The sequence below is a fragment of the Capricornis sumatraensis genome, chromosome 12 (genome assembly GCF_032405125.1).
Source record: "Capricornis sumatraensis isolate serow.1 chromosome 12, serow.2, whole genome shotgun sequence".
Classification (NCBI taxonomy): domain Eukaryota; kingdom Metazoa; phylum Chordata; class Mammalia; order Artiodactyla; family Bovidae; genus Capricornis; species Capricornis sumatraensis.
In genome coordinates, this window is record NC_091080.1 from 46,155,963 (window position 1) to 46,179,550 (window position 23,588).

General features: G+C 41.2%; 1 protein-coding gene and 1 pseudogene across 3 annotated transcripts in view; one reads left to right on the top strand and one right to left on the bottom strand.

Annotated features, from left to right (window-relative positions):
- Positions 1 to 23,588, top strand: part of CENPJ (centromere protein J) — a 35,304-nt gene that overhangs the window by 4,195 nt on the left and 7,521 nt on the right. For 2 of the 3 annotated variants that reach the window (XM_068984556.1, XM_068984558.1), the window contains exons 3-10: positions 685 to 987; positions 2,941 to 3,052; positions 3,963 to 4,065; positions 4,191 to 5,838; positions 7,985 to 8,117; positions 11,146 to 11,311; positions 13,730 to 13,972; positions 17,695 to 17,779. In XM_068984556.1, the coding sequence (XP_068840657.1) occupies positions 685 to 987; positions 2,941 to 3,052; positions 3,963 to 4,065; positions 4,191 to 5,838; positions 7,985 to 8,117; positions 11,146 to 11,311; positions 13,730 to 13,972; positions 17,695 to 17,779 (2,793 nt within the window). The remainder of the gene's footprint in view (positions 1 to 684; positions 988 to 2,940; positions 3,053 to 3,962; positions 4,066 to 4,190; positions 5,839 to 7,984; positions 8,118 to 11,145; positions 11,312 to 13,729; positions 13,973 to 17,694; positions 17,780 to 23,588) is intronic. The other variant, XM_068984557.1, reaches the window with a different exon arrangement.
- On the bottom strand, positions 21,013 to 21,326 carry LOC138089235 (large ribosomal subunit protein eL42-like; annotated as a pseudogene).

Here is a 23,588-nt window from a genome sequence, read left to right on the forward strand (position 1 = left end):
AGGAGTAGTAAATTTCAAGGGGCTGGTACAGCAGGCAGGATAGCTAGTATTGCCATTTATTCTCTAAGAATTCTATCTTCGAGATACACAGAATTCTGTCTTCGAGATACACAGAAAGGAAATCTGTCTATTGCGTGATTTCAAAAGCAGAGACTTAAGAAACAGAACAGGCAGAAAGTATTACAGGAAATTTAGGGACTCCAGAAGAGTACAAAACAAAATCACCCATCATTCCACCACCGGAGGTCACCAGCATCTTAGTGAGAACATAAAGAAAAAATGTTTTCAAGTGTTGTAATGCAGAGCAGTTATTGATTGTGAAGAACAATTCAGATTATTTGTAACTGCACCGGTGCTCTGCATTTAACTGTTTGTCACAGGGCTTAGAGTTGACAGCTCCAGGCATTGCTCACGGATGGAGGGTGAACAATGCCTTCCACAGTTAGGCAGGCTGCAGCTCTGGCGTGTGAACACTGCACGTGAGTTGTGGTGTAAATGCACTTTCAATCAAAAGCATGCAAAAGTCACTTTGGACTCTAAAATTTCATGACTTTGTTAAACGTTTCCTAATAATGAGGGAAAAAAGTACTTTTCTCACTTTGGAGAAAACGTAGGTGCCATTAAAAGGTAGAACAGAAAATGTTATAGAAAGTCATCAGTTTTGTTGATTTTCTTAATTGTAAGGTTTAACTCCACTGCCTAATGACCAGAGCCAGAGAAAGTACAGACCTCCGGGAAATTCAACCACTGTAGAGAAAACCATGCCCTTCTTGCCATCATATATCTACCAGAATCAAAGCCAAGAAAAAAAACACCCTTCTAACATTTTATCCAGTGAACAAAACGACTTCTGTAGAACTCCTCATCAGGATTTTGTTTTAACTTCAAGAAGTGGTGCTTCTCCCAGTGTGTTTTATGAGGCACAGTGTCAGGAAGCACTTGTGAAAAAAAATGATTTGAAGGAAGAAAACGATAACTATTCTAAAGGTGAGTTACTTATCTTTTTCTCTTCTATAGTTAATGGACAGTGTCACCTAGTTATTCTAAGACCAAGAAAGTCCTGCGTATTTTTCTCCTATTCGTGTCTTTTTTTGTCCTCCTAAATATTTGTGTATTTATTTATTTGGCTGCACTGGGTCTTAGTTGCATCATGCAAACACTTAGTTGTAGCATGTGGGATCTATTTCCATAATCAGGTTTGAACCCGGACCTCCTGCATTGTGAGTGCAGAGTCTTAGCCACCAGACTACCAGGGAAGTCCATGCTACATCTTTAAATGAGAGATCCTAACTTCTGTACAGCCGCTGAGCCTGGTTTGGACACAGAATTTTTGACTTTCCAGGAGCAAGTTGCAGGATGACTCTTGCTGACTTCAGACCTTGTCGTGGTAGCATCCGGTCTTTAGAAAGGGAGGAAGCAATTTCTGCGGGGATCATTTTTCTCGAGAGCTTAGGAAAAGTTTGAAATCTGTTTAAAAAGTGTGTGTCAGTGGTAGGGAATAGGATAGAAGATGTGACAGGTGAACAATAGATTAGTGATGGGACTTACTACTTGTAAGAGAAATCGCTCCAACCCCAACACCCTTACTGTATCTCTGTGTTCCCAGCACCCGGCACGCTTCTGCCAGAGCGCTGGCTCTTAGTGTCTGCTCGTTCCAACCTCACCGAGCGCTCAAGGCATTTCTAGTGTAAAGTCCTGTTTCTGTGCTCACTCTCTGGCCTTTTTTTTCTTTCCATATTTTGTAATCATAGAGTGAGTATTGTGTAATAAATTATGTTCTTTTCCCACTCAATGTGGAAAGTGCTCATGGCACTTTCTGTAGCCCTCATAACCATAATTTTAATGTTATCATTATGCAGATCATCAAATAATGTCTTTATTTCATGTTCTTTATAGTAGGACTGAATCATTTCCAGTATTTTTAATTTTAATTTGCTTTTCAACTTTAATGGTTTTTATGTATATGTTCTTTAGAGTCATATATAGAAAAACACAAATGATACGACAAAAAGTCTTTACTCAGTAGTTAGTACTGGGCACCTTTTGTGGATAATATCTTATTCCTAGTTTAGAGTAATTTCTTGGTATAAAAAGGTCAAATGTCTTTTCCTTATTTTTTATATAGTACATTCCCTTAATCTTTTCATCTTTATTTGGTGGCACTGTGCAGCATGTGAAACATCCCTAACCAGGGATCAAACCCTTGCGCCTTGCAGTGGAAGCATGGAGTCTTAACCACTGGACTACCTGGGAAGTCCCATTGACCTTTTATTTTTGGCAAATTTCAAACATCCAGAAAAGTTGAAAGACTGCTACAGTGATTACCGTGTACCCACTACCTAGATGCAGCAATTGATATTTTTCCATATTTATTTTGTCTATATTTGTATGTTATATATATCTGTATCTATACTTAAATTTATCTGTTTATATCTGTACATATTGATAGTTTGCTCAGTTGTTTCATCTCAAATTATATGGAGACATTATTTTATATAATTTCAAATATTCGGAAAAAATTAGGACATTCTTCTATATAACCACAATACTATTAATATTTTTGGATCCAGGGACCTTAACTATGGAAATACAATTTAGAATGCTCCCTGCGATCCCAAAATTGCCTCTTTAAGGTGTTTTTTAAAAGTAGGATCCGGTCAAGTTATTGTATTATATTCAGTTGCTACAATTCTTTGAGTCTTTTATAATTTAGAAAATTTCTCCCCCTTAACATTAACTTTTTGAAGGATGTTGTGTTTTAATTAGGGTTTTTCAGTTTTCTTTATCATGTTAAAGAAGTTCTTGGGTGTTTTAAAATCTTTGGTATACATTGTTTACCTAAATTTTTTTTTTAAGCATAGTAACTTGTAAAATTCTCACATTTTAAATCTTTACTCTGCTTTTCTTACTGAACTAAATTGCTCCTAATTTTTGTTCTAGGAGAAGGTATTTTACCATGTTTGGAGAAAGTGACGGAACAGATTCAGGAAGGGAACGATACGAACTTAAAAAAAATTGGTGATTCCTCAGAAGTGGTTAATATTGAAGAAAGGTATCATTCGCATTGAAAGGAATTTAATATGAGTCATTATTATTGGTACTTTCTTTGTTTGAAAGATCCATAGTTTTCTTGCTTTTGCTTGGACGTGGTTTTAAGTATAGGATTGAAGATCCAGCTTATTCCATATTGTCAGCAACAGTAAGAGGTTGGGAAGATAATCAGTTAAAGGAGCCTTGACATTGTATTGGAAGAATCTAGCAGTTTTTTCTGGAGAAGGCAATGGCATCCCACTCCAGTACTCTTGCCTGGAAAATCCCATGGATGGAGGAGCCTGGTGGGCTGCAGTCCATGGGGTCGCTAAGAGTGAGACACGACTGAAGCGACTTAGCAGCAGCAGCAGTTTTTTCATCTAAGGGAAATATCTGGATAAAACTAATATTCTCTCAAATAGGTAAATCCTGTTTTGGAGAAGAGAAAGATCATATATTGGAGTTTCACATATGGTATCACTTATAAATAATAATTGAGTGTGGTTATAGAATTTTAAGTTTATTTTTATATCTAAGATAAAATATCAATAGTGAGGTTGTTTATTATTTTCTTATTTTAGTATATGTTATGGAATGCTAAATGACTTGTTCATATTATTAAGGATCTTAAAGAATATTTAATGAGCTATTCTTGGAAACATATCTTAGTTATATAATGAATATGCTACTTTAAAAGTTAATCTGAGGTCAGTAGGTAGACTTCAGAGGGGCTTTTTCAAATCACATATAGAGACATGTATTTCTGTATTTGGGAGATGGAATGGAATTGTAGATTTTAATAGATTCTCAAATGGAATTTGTGATGTTGGAAAAGGTTAGTTCTCAGTTAGAGGTGTGTATCAGCCGCACTAAGTGTAAAGTATTCACCACATCATGGTTTGCATGTTACATAACTTTATTTTTATGATTAGGCCTATTAAAGCTGCTATTAGAGAAAGGAAACAAACTTTTGAAGACTACTTAGAGGAACAGATTCGGTTGGAAGAACTAGAACTGCAACAAAAACAGCTAAAGGTTAGCATTTCTACTATTTTGATCCAGTTATCTAAGGCTTTAGCGATTTGTTTATAATTTGCTTAAAAAATAGCTTTGAGATTACTTGGATATCCAGAATTAATTCAAATATTTTTTTATTTTAGGAAGCAGAAGGATCTTTGCTTATCAAAGCAAAACCAAAACAACCATTCTTAAAACGAGGAGAAGGTTTAGCCAGATTTACTAATGCTAAATCTAAGTTTCAGAAGGGGAGAGAAAGTAACCTAGTCACTACTCAGAGCATTTCAGAGGACCAGCCTGTGTTTAAATCAGATAAACAACAATTCCAGCGGAAAACTGCTCTTATAAATAAAGAAATCTGTACAGAGAACCTTCCTGTTAAAAAGAACAGTAAAGTCAGAACCAAGTGTCGTTCTCTCACACTCAGTCAGAAGCCAAAAGTGCTTAAGAGTAATAGTAGGAAAAGTCTCTCTCCATCAGGATTGAAAATGCCAGCAGAGAAGAAATGTGATGGGCAATTTAGAGAACAGATCAATTTAGGAAAAAAAGTGGAATCTAATAATAAAGAAAATGTACCTGAGTGTACAAAACCTTGTGATGTTGGTTGCACAATCTGGAATAAGGCACACAGTAAAGACAGACTTCCCATTTCCACAGGATTCATCAGCTGTATGGCTTCTCAGAACCCAGCAAGTGAAACTTTGAAAGGGTCAGAATCTTCTCTTGATGATTCTCTTCAGAAAAAGTTAGAGAATTGGGAACGAGAAAAGGAAAAGGAAAATTTGGAGTTAGATGAATTTTTGTTTTTAGAAAAAGCTGCTGATGAAATATCATTCTCTAGTAACTCCTCATTTGTACTGAAGATCTTAGAGAGGGACCAGCAGAACTGCAGAGGTCGCCGGCTGTCTTCTACCCCTGTCAAAGGTGTGCGGGAAGAGAAGACAGCAACACCAAGTTCTGTTAATCTGCATAACCAAAACGAGGATCCGGACCGTGCCCAGTGTGGAAGCAAGGCTGAGTGCGAGGTTGCTCCCAGACAGCTTGATTCAGCGTTCTCACCCGGAGGATTGTGGGCGCCGTCCTGTGAAGTCAGGAGGAGAGTGTACCAAACGAATCCTCCTGAAAGGCAGACCAGGTGGAGTGCAGGTGATGGTGAAGGTGTTACAGACAGTGATCATAGCACCGATTTGGAGGAACAGCTTGACATCACTATAAAGCCATCATCTGAGGGTAAGGAAAGGAGTTCCAGCAGCAGAGAAGATAGTCCGCAAGACTGTGATGGTCAGGGACCTTTTCGGGACACCACGACTCAAGAGGAAGAGAAAAGGAGAGATGTTGATTTAGATTTGTCTGATAAGGATTATAGCAGTGATGATTCTCTCATTATAGAAAGCTTGAAAAATAAAGTTTCTGATTCCTCCGGAAGACACTCATCTATAAGTGTGAATAAAATTGACTTTGATGATGAAAGAACTTGGACTGACCTTGAAGATAATTCATTTAAACATGATGGTGTTCTTGGGAATGAAGCCATTTATGGGACTCCCCAGACAACCTGCCCTAGCAAGAGTGAAATGTGTGTACTGGACAAAACGATAAAAAGGAAGGTCGTGCCAGTCAAGAAGGGAGAAGACTTGGGCAAATCCAGCAGGGGCCCAAGCCCTCCTCCTACCTCAGATCTGATGATGGAATTCTTTCCTTCTCTGAAATCGAAGTCAAAGTCACACTCAAAGTCACACTCATGCTCGGGAAAGGATCCCAAGTTAAACACAAGTCAAGACCACCCACCTGGTATGTCAGAGTATTGTAATGAAATGTTGTAAGTTTAAATTTATTTTATCAGTATGTTGTCAGAATGTTTCTTAAAATCTTAATCTTTCTAGATGCTCAGTAGATACCTAGTAGGTGTTTGTTAAGGTTTGATTTCTTTCGTGAGCCTAAATAATGTAATAGTCACACACACGTGTGTGTGCACACTAGTATAAGAGATTTGGAAGAATTGTGATTGCAGATTTTTTCAAATTTTAACCTGTGTCTTATTGCTAAGGCTTTAAAATTAATTACTGTAAGGTGAGGTAACGTTTAAGTTTCTTTAATAACCAAGGGGCTATTGGGCTTCCCTTATAGCTTAGTTGGTAAAGAATCTGCCTGCAATGCAGGAGACCGGGGTTTGAATCCTGGGTCGGGAAGATCCCCTGGAGAAGGAAATGGCAATCCACTCAAGTATGCTTGCCTGGAAAATCCCATGGACAGAGGAACCTGGCAGGCTACAGTCCATGGGGTTGTAAGAGTCAAACACGATTTAGTGACTAAATCACCACCAACAACCAAGGAATACCCAACTTGTGGTTGGTGTTACTGTGTTACCTCCACTTGTGCACATCATTTTAAATCAGTTTTTTTAATGGTCTCATGCATTAACTTGCTAAATATGAAGAAGAAATAGAGTCAAATCCGAGTTTCCTCTCTTCCCCAGCCCCAGACCTGGGCTCCTAGAGACACCAGCTTTCCCATTTCATTTGTGTATTCTACCAATATTCCATGCATATGAAAGTGTATGTGTGAATGTGTATATAATTTGCCTTTCTACACAAATGTAAACCCACTTTGTATATACTGCTCTGCTCCTTGCTTGTAATACATTTTGAAGCTTGTGCTAATACACATCTGTCTTATTCCATTTCATGGCTGTAAAGTATTTAGTTGATGGGATGGACTTTCTAAACTTATATTGAAAACCAGTTTTCCATTCTTTTATGTATATTATAAACTCGAATGTGTAGCAAAGCATGGGTGCTTTAAAATATAAGCTATTTTTAAAAAATAGTATTTTTTGCAGGAAGACTGGAAGCTTAAAGTATGGAAGCAAAAGTGTTCATAACTAGACTATCCTAAGGTATAGTATAGTATAGTGAAGTTGCTCAGTCGTGTCTGACTCTTTGTGACCCCATGGACTGTAGCCTACCAGGCTCCTCTGTCCATGGGATTTTCCAGGCAATAGTCCTGGAGTGGATTGCCATTTCCTTCTCCAGGGGATCTTCCCAACCCAGAGATTGAACCTGGGTCTACCACATTGTAAACAGACGCTTTACCGTCTGAGCCACCAGGGAAGTCAGTCCTAAGGTAACTGATGTATTTCTTTACATTCGTTTTTCCTATGTATTTTTAATATGGTAGAGACATATAATTGGCCTTATCCTTTTTGACCAGATGTATGCAGTGCTTTGGCCATATCATTAAAACTGTTTGTGCACTTTAAAGAAAAAATGGTTGCAGAGAATTATATTAATGTAGCATAATTTTATTTAGTAGTTTCATGTTGAACATTTCAGTTGTTTTTCACTATTAGAAATAACATTGCAATGCGTATTTTTGTGTAGAATGACTTGTATGATTTTATAAGTTCATTCTTTAACTAGATTTTTAGAAGTGGATCAGAGAGGAGGTACATGTATTTTAGTTTTGTGATATAAATCAAGGTTATTTTCCAAATGGGGGTTGAAGGATGAAAGTATAGGCTATTCTGTTAAGTAGCAAATTTGATGTGGAAAAGGTCTTAATTTGTATTTCTTTTATTGGTGGGGGATAAACTTTGATTTTGATGTTGATTAGTGCATTCTTGTGAATGCTTATTCATGTTCTTAAGCTGTTTATGTATATTTGTTCAAAAATTTATTTGAATGACTTTTAAAATATATAATGTTAATTTGTCATCAGATTGTTTTTTAAGGTAGAATGATTTGATTCTTCAAGTTTAGATTGCCCCATCTGCAAAGTTAGGCCACTGTAAATTTTTTTGTCTTTTAGAAGTATTGTTCCTAATGCTTTTTAATAATACAGGTATTGAGAATATCTTTGGCTCTTAGTGTAATAGCTAGCTAGTGTTTTGCTGCTAAAAGCTTTTTGTGAAGTTCAGTATTTGTGGTTTATCTTCTAGGTGGCAATGCTCGATCTCAAGTTTTGAGAGAGAAAATTATTGAATTGGAAACAGAAATAGAAAAATTTAAAGCTGAGAATGCATCTTTAGCTAAACTTCGCATTGAACGAGAAAGTGCCTTGGAAAAACTCAGGTAAGTGGGGGGAAATGTACAGTGATCCAGTTATATCTTTAAGATTATATCTAAACTATTTGAAACAATTCCTGTTAACCTAGCAAGAGAAGGAAATGAAATACATACCACAAAAGAATTTAATAAATTTAGATAAAATGACCTATTGTGGTCAAAGATGTGTTAAAAGGGGAATTCTCTTAGTGATGAGGTCATAAACTGAAGTTTGACAAGCAGTTTGGAGCTGTGAATCCAAGCGCCACCTTGGTCAGTGTATTACGTTCTAGGGCTGCTGTGACATAATGCACACAAACTGGGTGGCTTAAAACAACACAAATTAATTTCCTCACATTTCTGGAGACTGAAAGCCTGAAGTCAGGCATCAGCAGGGCTGTGCTTTCTCTTCTGTCTTCTCTTGGTTTCTAGTGATCCTTGGCCTTGCTTGGGTTGCAGGTGAACATGGGGTTGTTTCTGCCTCTGGGTTATTGAGAACAGTGCTGAGGAGCCACCATGCTGTTCCACAGGGGCCACGCCAGTTACGTCGTGTTCATCTGCACGAGCCAGCTCTGCATCCTGGGGATCAGTCATGGTGTATTAATGCCTTTACTGTGCTGTTCAATTTGGTTTGATAGGTTTTTTTTTTTTTTTTTTTTTGAGGAGTTTTACACACTTATTCATCAGGGACATTAGCTTATAGTTTTCTTTCCTTGTGTTTTTGTCTGCCTTTGGTATGAGAGTGATAACTAGCTTCACAGAATGAGTTTGGAAGTGTCCCTTCTTTTTAAAGATTGGTATTAATCCTTCTTTGAGTGTTTGGTGGAACTCACCTGTGAAACCACCTGTCCTGGGCTTTCCTTTTGTGGGAAGTTTTTGATGACTGATTCAGTCCTCTTATTTGTTATTGGTCTGTTCAGGCTTTCTCTTCCTACTGGGTCAGTTTTGGTAGGTTGTATGTTTCTAGGAATTTGTCAATTTCTTCTGAGTTATCCAGTGTTTTGGAATGTAATTGTTCATGTGTGGCCCTTTTTATTTCTGAGGTATCTGTTAAGGCCTGTATTTCTCTTTTTTTCTTAGTCTGACAAGGGGTTTGTCTCCCCTAATGCATGTGTCATTCATTTAGTCACATCACATAAGTCCTGTAGGCTTTCTTCACTCCTTTTCATTCTTTTCCCTTTTTTCCCTCTGACTGGGTATCTTCAAGTCACCAGCCTGTGCAGTCACAGATGTTTTTCTTCTGCTTGAGTCTGCTGTTGAAGTTCTCTGTTGGATTTGTCACTTCATTTCTTTTATTCTTCAGCTCTAGAATTTCTTTCTTTCTTTTTTTAATAATTTGTTTGTTCTTGTTTTGTTTCACATGTTTTTTCCCTGATTTCATTGAGTCGTTTATCTGTGCTCCCTTGTAGCTTGCTGAGCTTCATAAAACAATTAATTTGTGGTCTTTGTCAGGTGGTTTGTAGATCTCCATTTCTTTGGGCTGGTTACTGAAGCTTTGTTAACAGTTTCCTTTGGTGGTCTCATGTTTACCTGATTCTTACTGATCTGTGTAAACTTGTATGGATGTCCTTGTATTTGAAGGAACAACCACCTGCTCCTGTCTCTAGAGGCTGTTTCTGGCAGGTAAAGACCTTGTGCTGCTGGACTCCTGGACTGATGGGTACCTCCAGGATCACGGTGGGATTGTAGCTGGCTCACTGTACTGGATCCACAGTGAAGGGGTTCACCATTTGATAGGCCTGTCACCAGGGTTGCAGTCAGCTGTGGTTCCTGCCAGATCCCCAGTGGACAGAACTGCTTCTTGGACTGCAGTCAGGCAGGACTGAAGCTATGTCATGGGCTGCCTCCTGGACCACTGCTGGGTCTGTAACAGGAGGTGTGTTTCCAGAGGTCATCACAGGTGTGGCTCCTGCCAGGTTCCTCAGCATCTTTCCACTGGGCCTCTGGTCCGGCAGGACTGTCTCCGTACCCAGAGCAGGGCTGGAGCTGGGTCACCGGGTTGTGTCAGGATCTGTAGGCAGGACCATGGTCTGTGGGTCTGCTTCCAGGGGCATGGGTGGGCATGGCTCCTCCTGCCTCCTTTGGCAGTGGGGCTGTGTGTAGTGCAGTCAGTTCGCCATTTGGTAGGTCTGCATGGACCTGCCTTCTCAAAGTGCTGTCCTTGATCTCAGGCTTCACCAGGGTTTCTCGGTTACCTCCCAGGGTCCTTGAGTTCCCACAAAAGCCTCGAGTTCCCACTTTTGTCTGTAGATGGTGGTCAGATTGTCGTTTGTGTGGGAGCATGTGATTCCACAGTCCTGCTGTTGTCATGCCATGTGCTCTCAGCACAGCATCCAGAAAGACCCTGGTTTATGACAGCCCCAGACCAGTGTGCTGCTGTGCTCAACAGCAGAGTCCTCACTGTCGTCCCAGAGACCATGACGTTTATTGGTCCCCCAGCTCCATCATGTTTTTGACATTCTCTCCTACTGTTTTGTCTCTTTAGCCACACTGGCCTCCTGGCTGGTCTTTGAACACGAGTCATGTTTGTACCCTGGGGCTTTTGCACACGGAGTTTCCTTTTCCTGGAATACTCTGTCCAGATATCTTCATGACTGATCTCTTCCGGTCCCTCAGATTTCACTTCACATACTATCTCAGCAAGATGATTCCATCCGTAATTTCAGTCCCCTGACCTCCATATTTTCTAACCTCATTCCTTGCTTTATTCTTAACATTTGTAGTGTTCCATATATTTTACTTGTTTATCTTTATTGTCCTCTGTTGCTCCCACTAGAATGTGAGAAGCTTTGTAAGACTAAGGATTTTATTTTTTTCACTGTGGTTTCTCCAGTTCCTAGCATAGTGCCTGAGTCATAGTAGGTTCCCAGAAAATGCTTGATGAGAGGGCCTTTACTGAATTGATTGTTATTTCACTACTGTTGATTGAAGATGGAGTCACCGAAACCAGCAGCTTCTCCATTCCAGGCTGTCACTGGGGCTACATTTTGTGCCACGTGTGGATTATGATATCGAGGTGGTCTCCTTAGATGATAATGTGCTTTGGTTATTTTAGGAAAGAAATTGCTGACTTTGAACAACAGAAAGCAAAAGAATTGGCTCGAATAGAGGAGTTTAAAAAGGAAGAAATGAGGAAGTTACAAAAGGAACGCAAAGTTTTTGAAAAGTATTCTACAGTTGCGAGAACTTTTCCAGATAAAAAGGAACGTGAAGAAATACAAGTATGTCAGTTATTTATATCATATTCATAACTTATTAAAGATGGCAGTATTGTAAGAATTTTACAATTATTTGTGTCAAAGAGAAATTGGGTATCAGTGTATTAATCATTGACTCAGCAGATAATTGGAGATACCAGAAATACCTTCTGGGTCACGGCTTTTCATTTTAATTTTTATTAAATTTTTTACTCTTTGGCTGTGCCATGGGGATCTTAGTTCCCCAACCAGGGATCGAACCCTCGCCCACTTCATCTTAACCACTGGACCTCCAGAGAAGTCCTGTACTCTTGACTTGTGAAGAGTAAAATATGTCAGTTCTTTTCTTACTAAAGACTTCCCCAGAAAAGACTACGATAATGACATGGATAAATTCAAAACATTGATTTTGAATTCCTTTTAACTTTACTGAGGAATAATTGAAATATATAGCTATGCTTCCCTGATAGCTCAGCTGGTAAAGAATCCACCTGCAATGTGGGAGACCTGGGTTCGATCCCTGGGTTGGGAAGATCCCCTGGAGAAGGGAAAGGCTATCCACTCCAGTATTCTGTCCTGGAGAATTCCATGGACTGTATAGTCTACAGGGTCACAAAGAGTCGGACACGACTGAGCGACTTTCACTCACTTCACTCATGGCTCTGTGTTTAAAAGTATACTGTGTGATGATTTGATGCTCATCATTGTGGAATAATTACCAAGGTCAAGTTATCTCTGAGTGAGTGGGTGTGGAGAAAGCCGAAGACCTGCTTTGAGCAACTGTCTGGTGCACAGTGCAACCTTGTTAACCAGTCACTGAGCTATACCGAAGACCCTCAGATCTTACAGTCTTCTTACGGCTCAAAGTTCATGTCCTTTGACCTCCCTTGCTCTCTTTCCCCTCCCTCCAGCTCCCAGAAACCAGCGTTCTGCTCTTGGAAGTCAGCTTTTTCCCCCCTAAAATTCTGTGTGTAAGTGATACTATATAGTATTTGTCTGCTGCTGCTAAGTCGCGTCAGTCGTGTCTGACTCTGTGTGACCCCATAGATGGCAGCCCACCAGGCTCTGCCATCCCTGGGACTCTCCAGGCAAGAACATGAGTGGGTTGCCATTTCCTTCTCCAGTGCATGAAAGTGAAAAGTGAAAGTGAAGTCGCTCAGTCATGTCCAACTCTTAGCGACCCCATGGACTGCAGCCTACCAGGCTCCTCAGTCCATGGGATTTTCCACACAAGAGTACTGGAGTAGGTCGCCAGTGCCTTCTCCGATCTTGTTTGTTTATTTTTGGTTTATTTGACTTTGGATTCTTAAATTATTTAGATTAATGAGTTACCATTTTAGTAGAATAGTTTATTTTCCCACATGATAACAGTGGTTACCAGTTAGAAATTGCTCACTTGTTGGTTGCACCCCACCGTTTTATAAATAGGAAGTTCAGGGAGGTAATGACCTTACTTCATGTGTTTTCATGGCACAAAACTGGGATACGAGCCTTGACCTCAACTGGGCCCTGAGTCTGTCTCTCTGACATTGAACCCTGGGAAGGGCCTTGACCTCACCTGCGTCCAGCCTCTGTCTGTCTCTGAAGTCACACCTGGGAAGGGCCCCTGAGCCCTGTTCTCCCCCTGTTGCCTTTGCTGCTCTGTTGACTGCTGTGAGGCTGTGAGAGGGCGGGTGGGTGTCCAGGCTCATACGTGTTCATGAGGTGGTGGGCCTCCTCACTCACACCTCAGTCAGAGTGAGCTTGTGGGTGGTGGCAATGCTTTCTTGATTCGGCTTCCCTCCGTTCTCAGTCACTCCCCGTAATTTGTACCTATGTGGGTGCAGGTGGCTGATTTCTGTTTGTACAGTTGCAGGTAGCTTCCTCAGACATCTCCAGGAGTTTCTTCACTTAGTCATTCAGTGCATCTGAAACAAGTCATTTTTTCAGACCCAGTTTCAGTCTCAGGAATTTCAGATAGACCCAGTTTCGGGGCTGGGAGTTCTGACTTCATTTATTCCCTTTGTCACTGCTCTTCCTTCAGTTAGTCATGGATTCCTGTTACTGTTTTCTTCACCAGATAACCCCACTTGTCTCTTTCTATTTCAGTTAATATCTTAGATTAGACCTCAATTACCACATGGCTCCTATGTGGTGTCTGACACCCTTCCCTGCACCACCCCCCTCCACCCGCCGCGCCCCTGCCCCCCCCCCCCCCCGCCCCTGTCCCCATCTCCTGGAACAAAATTCCAGGTGATGGTATGAGGTGAGACTCCAGCTTGAACCTCGTTCCTTTTCCTGAGGAACCTGATGTTTCTGAAATGTGATTCGCTGAGTCTTCCCTTTTCTGCTCTTTGTGCTGGGCTAGTGATCCTGGTTTGTTGATGTGTTGTCTATTCTGTTGCATTGTTTTAATTCTAGTAATGGTGTTTTGTTTTTTTTTTTTTTTTTTTTTTTGGAAAGGCTTTGAAGCGGCAGGTATCTGATTTACAGGAAGATCTGAAAAGAAAGGAAGCAAAGTGGTCTAGTACACATGGCCGTCTGAGAAGCCAGATAGAAATGTTGGTCAGAGAGAACACAGACCTCCGGGAGGAAATAAAAGTGATGGAAAGGTTCCGACTGGAAGCCTGGAAGAAAGCAGAAGCCACAGAGAGCAGCTCCAGGATGGGTCAGTGTGTGACCTCCTCAAAGAAAGATGGGTTCTTGGTAGGTTTTGTCACCTTGTCTCTGTTGTCGTTTAGTCTCTCAGTCGTGTCCGACTCTGTGCGACCCCATGGACTGTAGCCCACCAGGCTCCTCTGTCCGTGGGATTCTCCAGGCAAGAATACTGGAGTGGGTGGCCATTTCCTCCTTCAGGGGATCTTCCTGACCCAGGGATCGAACTGCGTCTCCTGTGTTATAGGCAGATTCTTTCCCACTGAGCCACCAGGGAAGCCTCTGTCACCCTGGGGAGATGCTGAATATTTGGGGAGTTGGATTCATAGAAAGATATAGAGGGTGGGTGCCAGGGCCGGAGGAGGGGAGGAGGAGCAGCTGCTGTTTCCTGGGTACAGACTCAGTTTTGTGAGGTAAGAGCTCTGGAGATGGTGCACCTGCACAGCAGTGTGAGTGTATTTAAACACTGAACTGCCTTGAGAAGGTTGAGATGGTAGTTCTATGTGTATTTCACCACAGTTAAATTCTTCTTTTGTGCATTGTAAAGATTTCAAACTCACTTTTATGATTCTTTAAAACCACTGTACCATGAAGGAAGTCCCACTTTTAATCTTTTTTTAAAAAACTTTTTGTTTATTTATTTATGGCTGTGCTGGGTCTCTGTTGCTGTGCACGGGCTCTTTCCAGTGGGGCAAGCAAGTGGGGGCTCCTCTAGTTGTGTGGGCTGACTGCCGTGGCTTCTCTTGTGGCGCATGGGCTCAGGGCGTGGAGGCCCAGCAGCTGCAGCCTGAGGGCTCAGTGGTTGTGGCTCAGTGGGCTCAGTTGCTCTGTGGCGTGTGAAGTCTTCCCAGACCAGAGGTCAAACCTGTTTTCCCTTGCATTGGCACATGGATTCTTAACCACTGGACCATCAGGGAAGTCCCTCATTTTGATAATTCTTGTAGAGGAATTATAACGCAATAGGCAGGTAATCTCAGTTAAAACAGGGTAAGTAAATTTTCTGCAGAGATCCTCTTTTTTGTGTGCATATGATCCTTTTGAATCAACTGTTGGTTTTTTTACTCATATTCACAGCTGTGATGTGCAGACAGCGAGGCACTGGAGATCAAGCAGTGAACAAAACAGACTTCTTGTCCTCTTGGAACTTGTATTCCAGTGGTGGGAGAAAGATGAGTGTTGGACATGGTGTGTGAGGTTGTGATGAGGACTAAGGAGAAAAAGCAAGGAGGCGGGATACCTGTTGGGGGAGGGTGTTGCAATTTTCTGGCCAGCATCTGGGGAAAGCCCTCCTGAGAAAGCGAGGTTTGAACAACGGCCAGGAGAGGGCTCAGTGAGCCAGGATAAGACGATTTGGGAGTCCCGAGGCCAGAGGAGCCCTGTGGCTGGTGAGGCTGGAGCAGAGTCCATGCTGGGGAGCAGAGCAGGTTGTGACATCGGAGATGGGCTTGGAGTGGCCGGTGCAGCTTTCCTTAGGCCTTAATCACTTCCCAGAGTGCTGCCTTTTCTTCTGAGTGAGATCTCTTAACTCTCGGAAGGATGCATGGGAAGGGCGGTCCCCCTGCTGCAGATGTGAGAGTGGACTGAGGTGGGCTCAGGAGCATTGGGGGATTGTGGCCTTAAACAGAGACTGGTGGCTGAGGTTGCGGCGCGGTTGGGGGGGGTGGAGATGTGGGTGGGATTTAGTGATAAACTGGGTATGGGGTGTGACAGCAGGAAAGTGGGCTTCCAAGTCGAGTGTCGTTTGTTTGTTTTTTTTTTTTGGCCATTTATCACTTGTCCCTTCAAAAGAGAGTACACATTTCCCGGGGTATGGATGTTAGGAGCTCAGATTAGGTCAGGTGGGTTTGAATTGCCTGCTGGACATCAGGTGGACACGGGGCAGAGTTGGGTGTGTATCTAGAGAAGGTCAGGTCTGGGTTAGAAGTTTGGGGCCCTCAGAATGTGTGGGAGAGACCAGACCATTAGGGCTGAAGGTATGGATGGTGAGGAGAGAGAACCAGAGCTGAAGTGGGGAGGTTAGTGTGGTGTCCTAAGGGTCAAGTACAGTAGACAGAGAGGCCCGAGCCTCAGAGGCTGCTGCTGAGTAAGGTGAGGGCTGAAAGTGGATCCTCTAATTTGCCAGAGGAAAGCCTGACTGGGTGAGAGAGTGAGAAGCTTCAGACAGAGTGTAAAGCTTTGTGCAGAAGTCTTGTAGTAAATACGAGGAAATGAGGTAGTAGCTGCAGGGGAAGTTTTTTTTTGTTTTGTTTTAAGACGGGAAAGTTAACAAGTGTTTATGTATTAGTAGGACTGAGTAGGCGGAGAGGAAAACCTTGATGTAGGATACACCCTGAGGGTCATTGAAGTGGTGTGCACGTGGAGAGGAGCTGGGGTTTGAGGGGTGGAGGCACTGGCGTGGACATCTGTGCCTGGTGATGGGGCGGCTCAGGGGTGAACCCAGAGCTGGACGTGGGGGAGCCCTTGGTGGGAAGTTCCCCCAGCCCTTTACCTTTTCTCAGAGGACTGGGAAGCCTGGCTCTCTGCTGAGAAGGGGGATGGAGGAGGCTCTGGGAGCTTTGAGGGGAGGGAGGGACGGGAAGTCGGGGTCTGCAAGAGCGCAAAGCGAGGGGGAAATGTGGTCTGACTCCACAGAGGTTAGAGATGGTATGTTTCAAGTAGGAATTATGTTATTTTTGCTTATTCAGCTTTTCGAGTGTAAATGGTAGACAGTTAGCAGAGGTATGTCAGCCCAGTGAATACCAGAGTGAGAGGGGCGTGGAAGTTGACACTATATATAGTAAGAGTGACTGCAGTGAGCCATGATTTCAGTCTGCTCAAGAAGGGCAGAGGTTTGGGGTGATGCAGGAGACACGATCAGTGGATCGTGGGACCCTGCAGGCTGTAAGCCCTGGAGGAGGGAGGGTGTCAGTGGGGTGAGCTGGGAAGACAGGACGTGGAGTCAGAGGGTGAGATTCCCCACCTCCCTACATGTTATTATGAAGGTTGAGCCAAACAAATTTGAAAGAATAGTATGATGAATACCTGAACACTCACCTAGATCCAGTCATTGTTCACATTTTGCCACATTTCCATGTAAAGTGTTTTGCTGAACCATTTGAAGGTAATGGCAGAAATTGTGGCATCTCATCCCTAAATACTTTGGCAATTTATTAAATGGCACTGGCTTTTTGAATAATTATTATTTTGTAAGTTGCTCTGAAATTGATACTTTTGCAACTCTTAATAATTGCAGATATTGATAATGACTAGTTCTCCTTTGTCCGCTAGAGTACTAGCTGAGGTGGGAGAGAGTGGTCTAGAGGTGGCAGCTATGGCATCATCTCCTGACAAGCAGGGCACGTGGATGAGACTGACTGGGCAGGAGAGAAGGAGAACTGGCCGGAGGAGGAGATGGGAGTAAGGAGGACATCTCCACTGACCTCTAACCCTGGGGGGTGGGAGGACAGTGTGTGCAGCCTCCTGGTGTCTGACCATGAGTTCCAGCCCTCTCCTCTGACCGCTCTGGTAACGTCACAAAAACTGTTGTTTCACATTGTCTGCTGTGCCTCACTTGAGGAGTGAATGTATTTCCAGAGGTGGCGTGTGAGGATGCGTGTAGTCCATTCCTAGGAGCAGCTGGTTCACTCTGCTTGTTCACTCAGTATACATGAAAACAGCATAAATTGAACACACGTAAAATATTCCCTTTGCAAGCTGAGTTCTGTTACTTTCTTTCCCTTGTACTAATGTGTAGACTAAACTAATTTTATATTCAACATTTTCTCATACTATAGAATTCATCAATTCGATTTCAAAAGAGTCAGATTTCTTCAGGAACCCAGGTAGAAAAGTACAAAAAAAATCATTTGCCAACACAAGGTAAGATAGTTGCATGATCTTTTTATAAAATATTTTAGAAATTTAAAGAGTGGAGAATTTACACCAACTTAATAGAAATAAGATATTTCAAATATAATTGAAGCCCCTGTGTATCCTACTTCCAGTTAATTTGCACCCAGACCACATTCCTTTTCTTATTTTTCATTCTTTTAGTACATTGTGTCCATAAATCAACATAGTATTGTGTCATACTCCATCCCTCCGCCATTTGCTTTCTCTCTCAATGTTTTAAGAGCTACCCTCAGTAATACATATAAACTCCAGCTATACATATTCCATGTATATTTGCCACAGTTAAGCTGTCTTGTTGATGGGCATTCATGTTTTCCATGTCTGTCACAGAATGAATAGGACAAGTCTTGGTCATGTGAGTTTCTCTTAGACAAATGTCAGGGGTAGGATATAGGGTCACATCAGGTTTGTCTCAGTTGAGGAGATGTTTGGGTTCAATCTCTGGGTTGTGAAGATCCCCTGGAGAAGGGAATGGCTACCCACTCCAGTATTCTGGCCTGGAGAAATCCATGGACTGTACAGTCCTTAGGGTCACAGAGAGTTGGACACAACTGAGCGACTTTCACTTCCCTTTGCAGTTTTTTTTATTGTCAACAGAATATGCTCTTTGTGCTTGCTAACACTTGATCTGCTTAGACTTTAATTTGGCCAGTGAGATGGGTGTGAAATGAAGAGTCACTGTCATTTAAATACGCATTTCTCTGATAACCGATGAGGTAATGTGAACATCTTTTGATATTTAGTGGACATTTGAGTTTCCTCTTGTGAATTCCCTGTTCATCTCTTTTGCCCGTTTAAAACTCTGTGTGTGCGCTTGTAAGGTTTTGCTTATTAAAGTTAATTATAAGCACTGCCAGTATCTTCTGCCCATCTTTATTTAGCTTTTTGGCTTGTGTTTCTTTATACATGTGTTTTTCCTTTTAATATTGAATGTAATCAAATTTTTTAAATGGTTTTTGCTTTTTTGTGGCTAAGAAATCCTTTTCAAACATCAAGTCACAAATACACTATTTTCTTCTATGAACTTTTGTTTTCACACCTGGGTCTTTAATCTGCCTGGAAGTTTTAGAAAGTATTTCTATAAATTAAATTTATAGAAATGGATATAACATGTGGTTTGAAAATTATAAAGGAAATATGAGTAACCACTTCCCACAATAAGAATTAGCAACACCTCAGAACTGCCTCTTCTGTGATCATATTACATTGCTTTTCCTTGAAAATAGTTTCTACTTTCATAGGTATAGTCCTAAAAAAAAAGTTTCACTTTTTTTGAGCTTTCTGAAGAGTTAGTCATGCTGTATGTATTCCATGGTATTCTTTTAAGTTTTGGGATGTTAAACAATGATGCTGTGAACTTTGGTACACATTGCTGGTATACATTTATTTCTCTAAGACATATACCTAGGGCTAGAGTTACTGAGTAATTTGTAGGAATATCTTTAACAGATATTGCCAAAAATTTCCCAAAAGTGATTTTACTCTCTCATCAGCAATGTAAGTGCTTGCTTTGCTCCACATCTTGTTATTACTTGATTTTCAGAATTAAATTCATGCCAGTCTGTTAGGAGTGCATCTGTATCTCATAGTTTTAATTTGCATCACCATTACTAAATATGTTGAACACATTTGCCTTTGTTTAGTGGCTGTTCAGAATTCATCTTTTGAAAAGAAATGGATGAGATCTTTATTTTGTGGAGCTGTCTCTTTCTTTATTGTTTGTGGGAGGGTCCCCACATCCTCATAACCCTAACAGTTTCATGTATTGCAGGTATCTTCTCCCAGTGTCTAGCTTGTCTTTTTTTACTCTTAATATGTTAAAGATATAAAAAGTATCTTTTTTAATTGAAATATATCTGACATATCAGTTCAGTTCAGTCGCTCAGTCGTGTCCGACTCTTTGCGACCCCATGAATCACAGCACGCCAGGCCTCCCTGTCCATCACCAACTCCCGGAGTTCACTCAGACTCACGTCCATCAAGTCCGTGATGCCATCCAGCCATCTCATCCTTGATCGTCCCCTTCTCCTCCTGCCCCCAATCCCTCCCAGCATCAGAGTCTTTTCCAATGAGTCAACTCTTTGCATGAGGTGGCCAGAGTACTGGAGTTTCAGCTTAGCATCATTCCTTCCAAAGAAATCCCAGGGCTAATCTTCAGAATGGACTGGTTGGATCTCCTTGTAGTCCAAGGGACTCTCAAGAGTCTTCTCCAACACCACAGTTCAAAAGCATTAATTCTTCGGCGCTATAACATTGTGTAAATCTGAGGTGTCTATCATGTTGATTTGATGCATTTAGATATTGTAATGTGACTGTCAGTTTGTCCATACCTAGCACCTCTATTAAATCACAGTTATGATTTCTTTTTTGGTGGTCGGAATAATTAAGATCTTGTTTTCTTAGCAAGTTTGATGATTATAGCATAGTATTGTTGTTCACTACACTGTGCTTTGTATCTCTAGGACTTATTTACAGCTCACTGCAAGTGAGTAAAAGATATAAAAAGTATCTTTTTTAATTGAAATATATCTGACATATCAGTTCAGCCCTTAGTAACCACTGTTTTATTCTCTGTTTTAATGTGTGGCTTTTTGAAATTCCACATATAAGTTATACCATACAGCAATATTCCCTGGTATATATTTACTACATTTTCTTCATTCATTCATGGAAGGGCACTTTAGGTTATTTCTATATCTTGGCTATTGTGAATAATACTGCAGTAAACATGGGAATGTATGTATCTCTTCAATATCCTGTTTCCATTTCCTTTGGATATATATACTCAGAAGTGGAATTGCTGAATTGTATGGTAATTATGTTTTTAATTTTTTGAGGAATGTCCATACTGTTCCCTAGTGGCTGTACCAATTTGTATTCCCACCACCATTGTACAAGGGTTTCCTGTTCTCCACATCCTTGGTACCCAACAGGATAATACTTGTTATCGCTTGTCTGGGTTTTTTTTTTTTTTGCTAGCCATTGATATGCATTTCCCTCATGATTAGTGATGTTGAGCATCTTTTCATGTACCTCTTGGACATTTGGATACCATGTTTAAAAATATTTTCTAGTTAGTTCCTCTGCCCATTTTTATTTTTTTTAAAACAATCTCAAATTTTTAGTATACGTGCTGCCGAAGCGAGCACATAAACAATCTCAAATTTTTATTGTCTTTTTAATAAAACAAAACATGAAGGTCAAAACTGGATCATTTGGCCCTTTCTCTTATCTCCTCCCAGCCCAAAATACTTGCATCTCTTAATAACGAGCATTCTCTTAGATCTGCAGTTGGGCTCAACACCTCAATGTATTCAAGCCTCAGTACAATCTTTGTAGTTTTAGCCTTTTTCTGGAAAATTGGCTTAGTCTGCCCACCAGAGCCCCTCTGCTTCCTGTCATAATGCTACTTTCCTTGGGGATGCAGAGAATCCTTGCTTTTCTTGTACTGGGTTACTTTGTGGGGTTGGTGTTTGCCATACTTAGTTCAGCGGCTTTTAGGAACATTCACCATGTTTGCGAGAGTGCTACCAGCACAGAAAGCCCTCAACCCATTTTTAAATTGTATTTTTTTGTGCTCTGTTTTTTAATTATTGAGTTGTATGAGTTCTTTAGGGCCTCCCAGGTAGTGCTAGTGGTAAAGAACCCACCTGCCAATGCAGGAGACCTAAGAGACTTGGGTTTGATCCTGCGGTTGGGAAGATGCCCTGGAGAAGGGTATGGGACCCCACTCCAGTGTTCTTGCCTGGAGAATCCCTTGGACAGAGGAGCCTGGTGGGCTACAGTCCATAGGGTCGCAGAGTCAGACACGACTAAAGTGCACACATAAGTTCTTTATATATTTTGTATATTAACTCTTAATTTGATAGATGGTTTATAAAACATTTCTCTCATTCTGTAGGTTATTTGTTGATTCTTTGCTGGGCAGAAACTTTTAAGTTTGATGGTTTTTGCTTTTGGTGTTTGTGCTTTTGATGTTATAGCCAAGAAATTATTGCCAAGACTGTTGTTAAGGAGCTTCTTTGTTTTGTTTTGCTCTAGAACTTTTACAGTACCAGGTCTTATGTTTAAGCCTGATCCATTTTGAGTTCATTTTGTGAGTGGTGTGAGAGAGATCCAATTCCGTTTTTCTGCATGTGTTCAGTTTTTGCACTGTTTTATAAAGAGACTGTGCATTCCCCCGCATTGGGTGTTCTTAACTCCCTTGTTGAGTATTAGTTGATTGTATATGTAGGGGGTTTTCTATTCTGTTCTATGGGCATTTACATTAGTTGATTATTGATATGTAAGGACTTATGACTGCCATCCTGTTGATTGCTTTCTTTTGGTTTTCTGTTTCCATTGTTTCTTTTCCCCCGTTTCTGCCTTCCTCTATAAACTTTTTCCCATGGTGGTGTGCTGCATCTCGTTTTGTTGTATTTGTGGATCAACTCTAGATTTTTGCTTGTGGTCAACATCTCAAAGATAAAACAATCTGCTGTATGCTATTAGCAACTTATCATTATAAAGGCTCCACCACCCTTTTATGTTTTGATGTCACAATTTGCCTTTTTTATGCTCTGATTTCAGTAACACAGTAGCTGGTGTTTTTGTTTTTTTCGCAGCACTGCACAGCATGCGGGATCTTAGTTCCTCCAGTATGGACCGAACCTTTACCTCCTACAGTGGAAGTGCAGAGTCCCCACCACTGGACTTTCAGGGAATTCCATAGCTGGAGTTTTAAAAAATATTCTTTAAACGTTATACTATAATTAGGTGGATTAGGTTTTTGCTTTTTTACCATCTGACTGTTCACATTTACCAGTGTGTTGTGTTGTGTACTTTCATGTTGTCTTGTTGCTGGTTAGCATCTTTTTGTTTCTACTTGAAGATATCCTTTCAGCATTTCATGCAGTGTCTTATAGGTCAGGTGATGCTGAACTACCTCAGTTTTTGTCTGGGAAAGCCTTTATTTCCCCCTTCATATCTGAAGGATAACTTTGCCGGATAAAGTAGTCTGGGTGGGCAGTTTTTGTTTCATACTTTGGATATGTTGTTTTCCTCTCTTGGCCTTTGGGGTTTCTGCTGAGAAATCCACTGAGAGCCTAAGACTGTGCCTTCATAGGATGCTTCTTTTTTTCCCCTGGCTGCCTTGAAGGTTTATTATCATTGATTTAGGAAGTTCTCACCTATTATTTCTTTAAATAATAAAAGCTCTGATTTCTTTAAACTCTGCCCCTTTATACCACTCCTCTTCTGGAACAAGTTAATCAAGTATTTGCCCTTCTAGTGGGAATCCAGTAGCTCTTGTTGGCTTTCTTAGTTTCATCTCCTTTTCTAGCTGTATTATTCTTAAATTCGTGTTTCCCAAGTCGCTTGTTCTTTCCATCTGGTCTGCTCTGCTGTAGATGCTCTCTGTTGCATTCTTCATCTGTCATTGAATTCTTCACCTCCAGAATTTGAAGTAGCAGATACTTCCTTAACAAAGCTTTTATGACTTCATTAGTTCCTTCAATTCACCAGGCTGGCTGCTAGAAACGTTTGTTTTCCAGGAGGTAGGGCCATAGCTCAAGTTTGTGCTTCCTTCCCTGTCCGCAGACTGACTGTGGCCTATTTTCTGAGCACTCCATGCAGACACACAAGGAGCTGGCAGCAGAGGGGGTGTGGGCCCAGGGGGCAACCCTTGAGTGGCATGGGTAGACCTCCAGTAGAGGTCCTGCAGTGGACAGCAGGAGCTGCATCCCTCCATGCCCATGATGTTCTTACCTGTTCCCCTCCTCTTTTCCTGACACCCCCT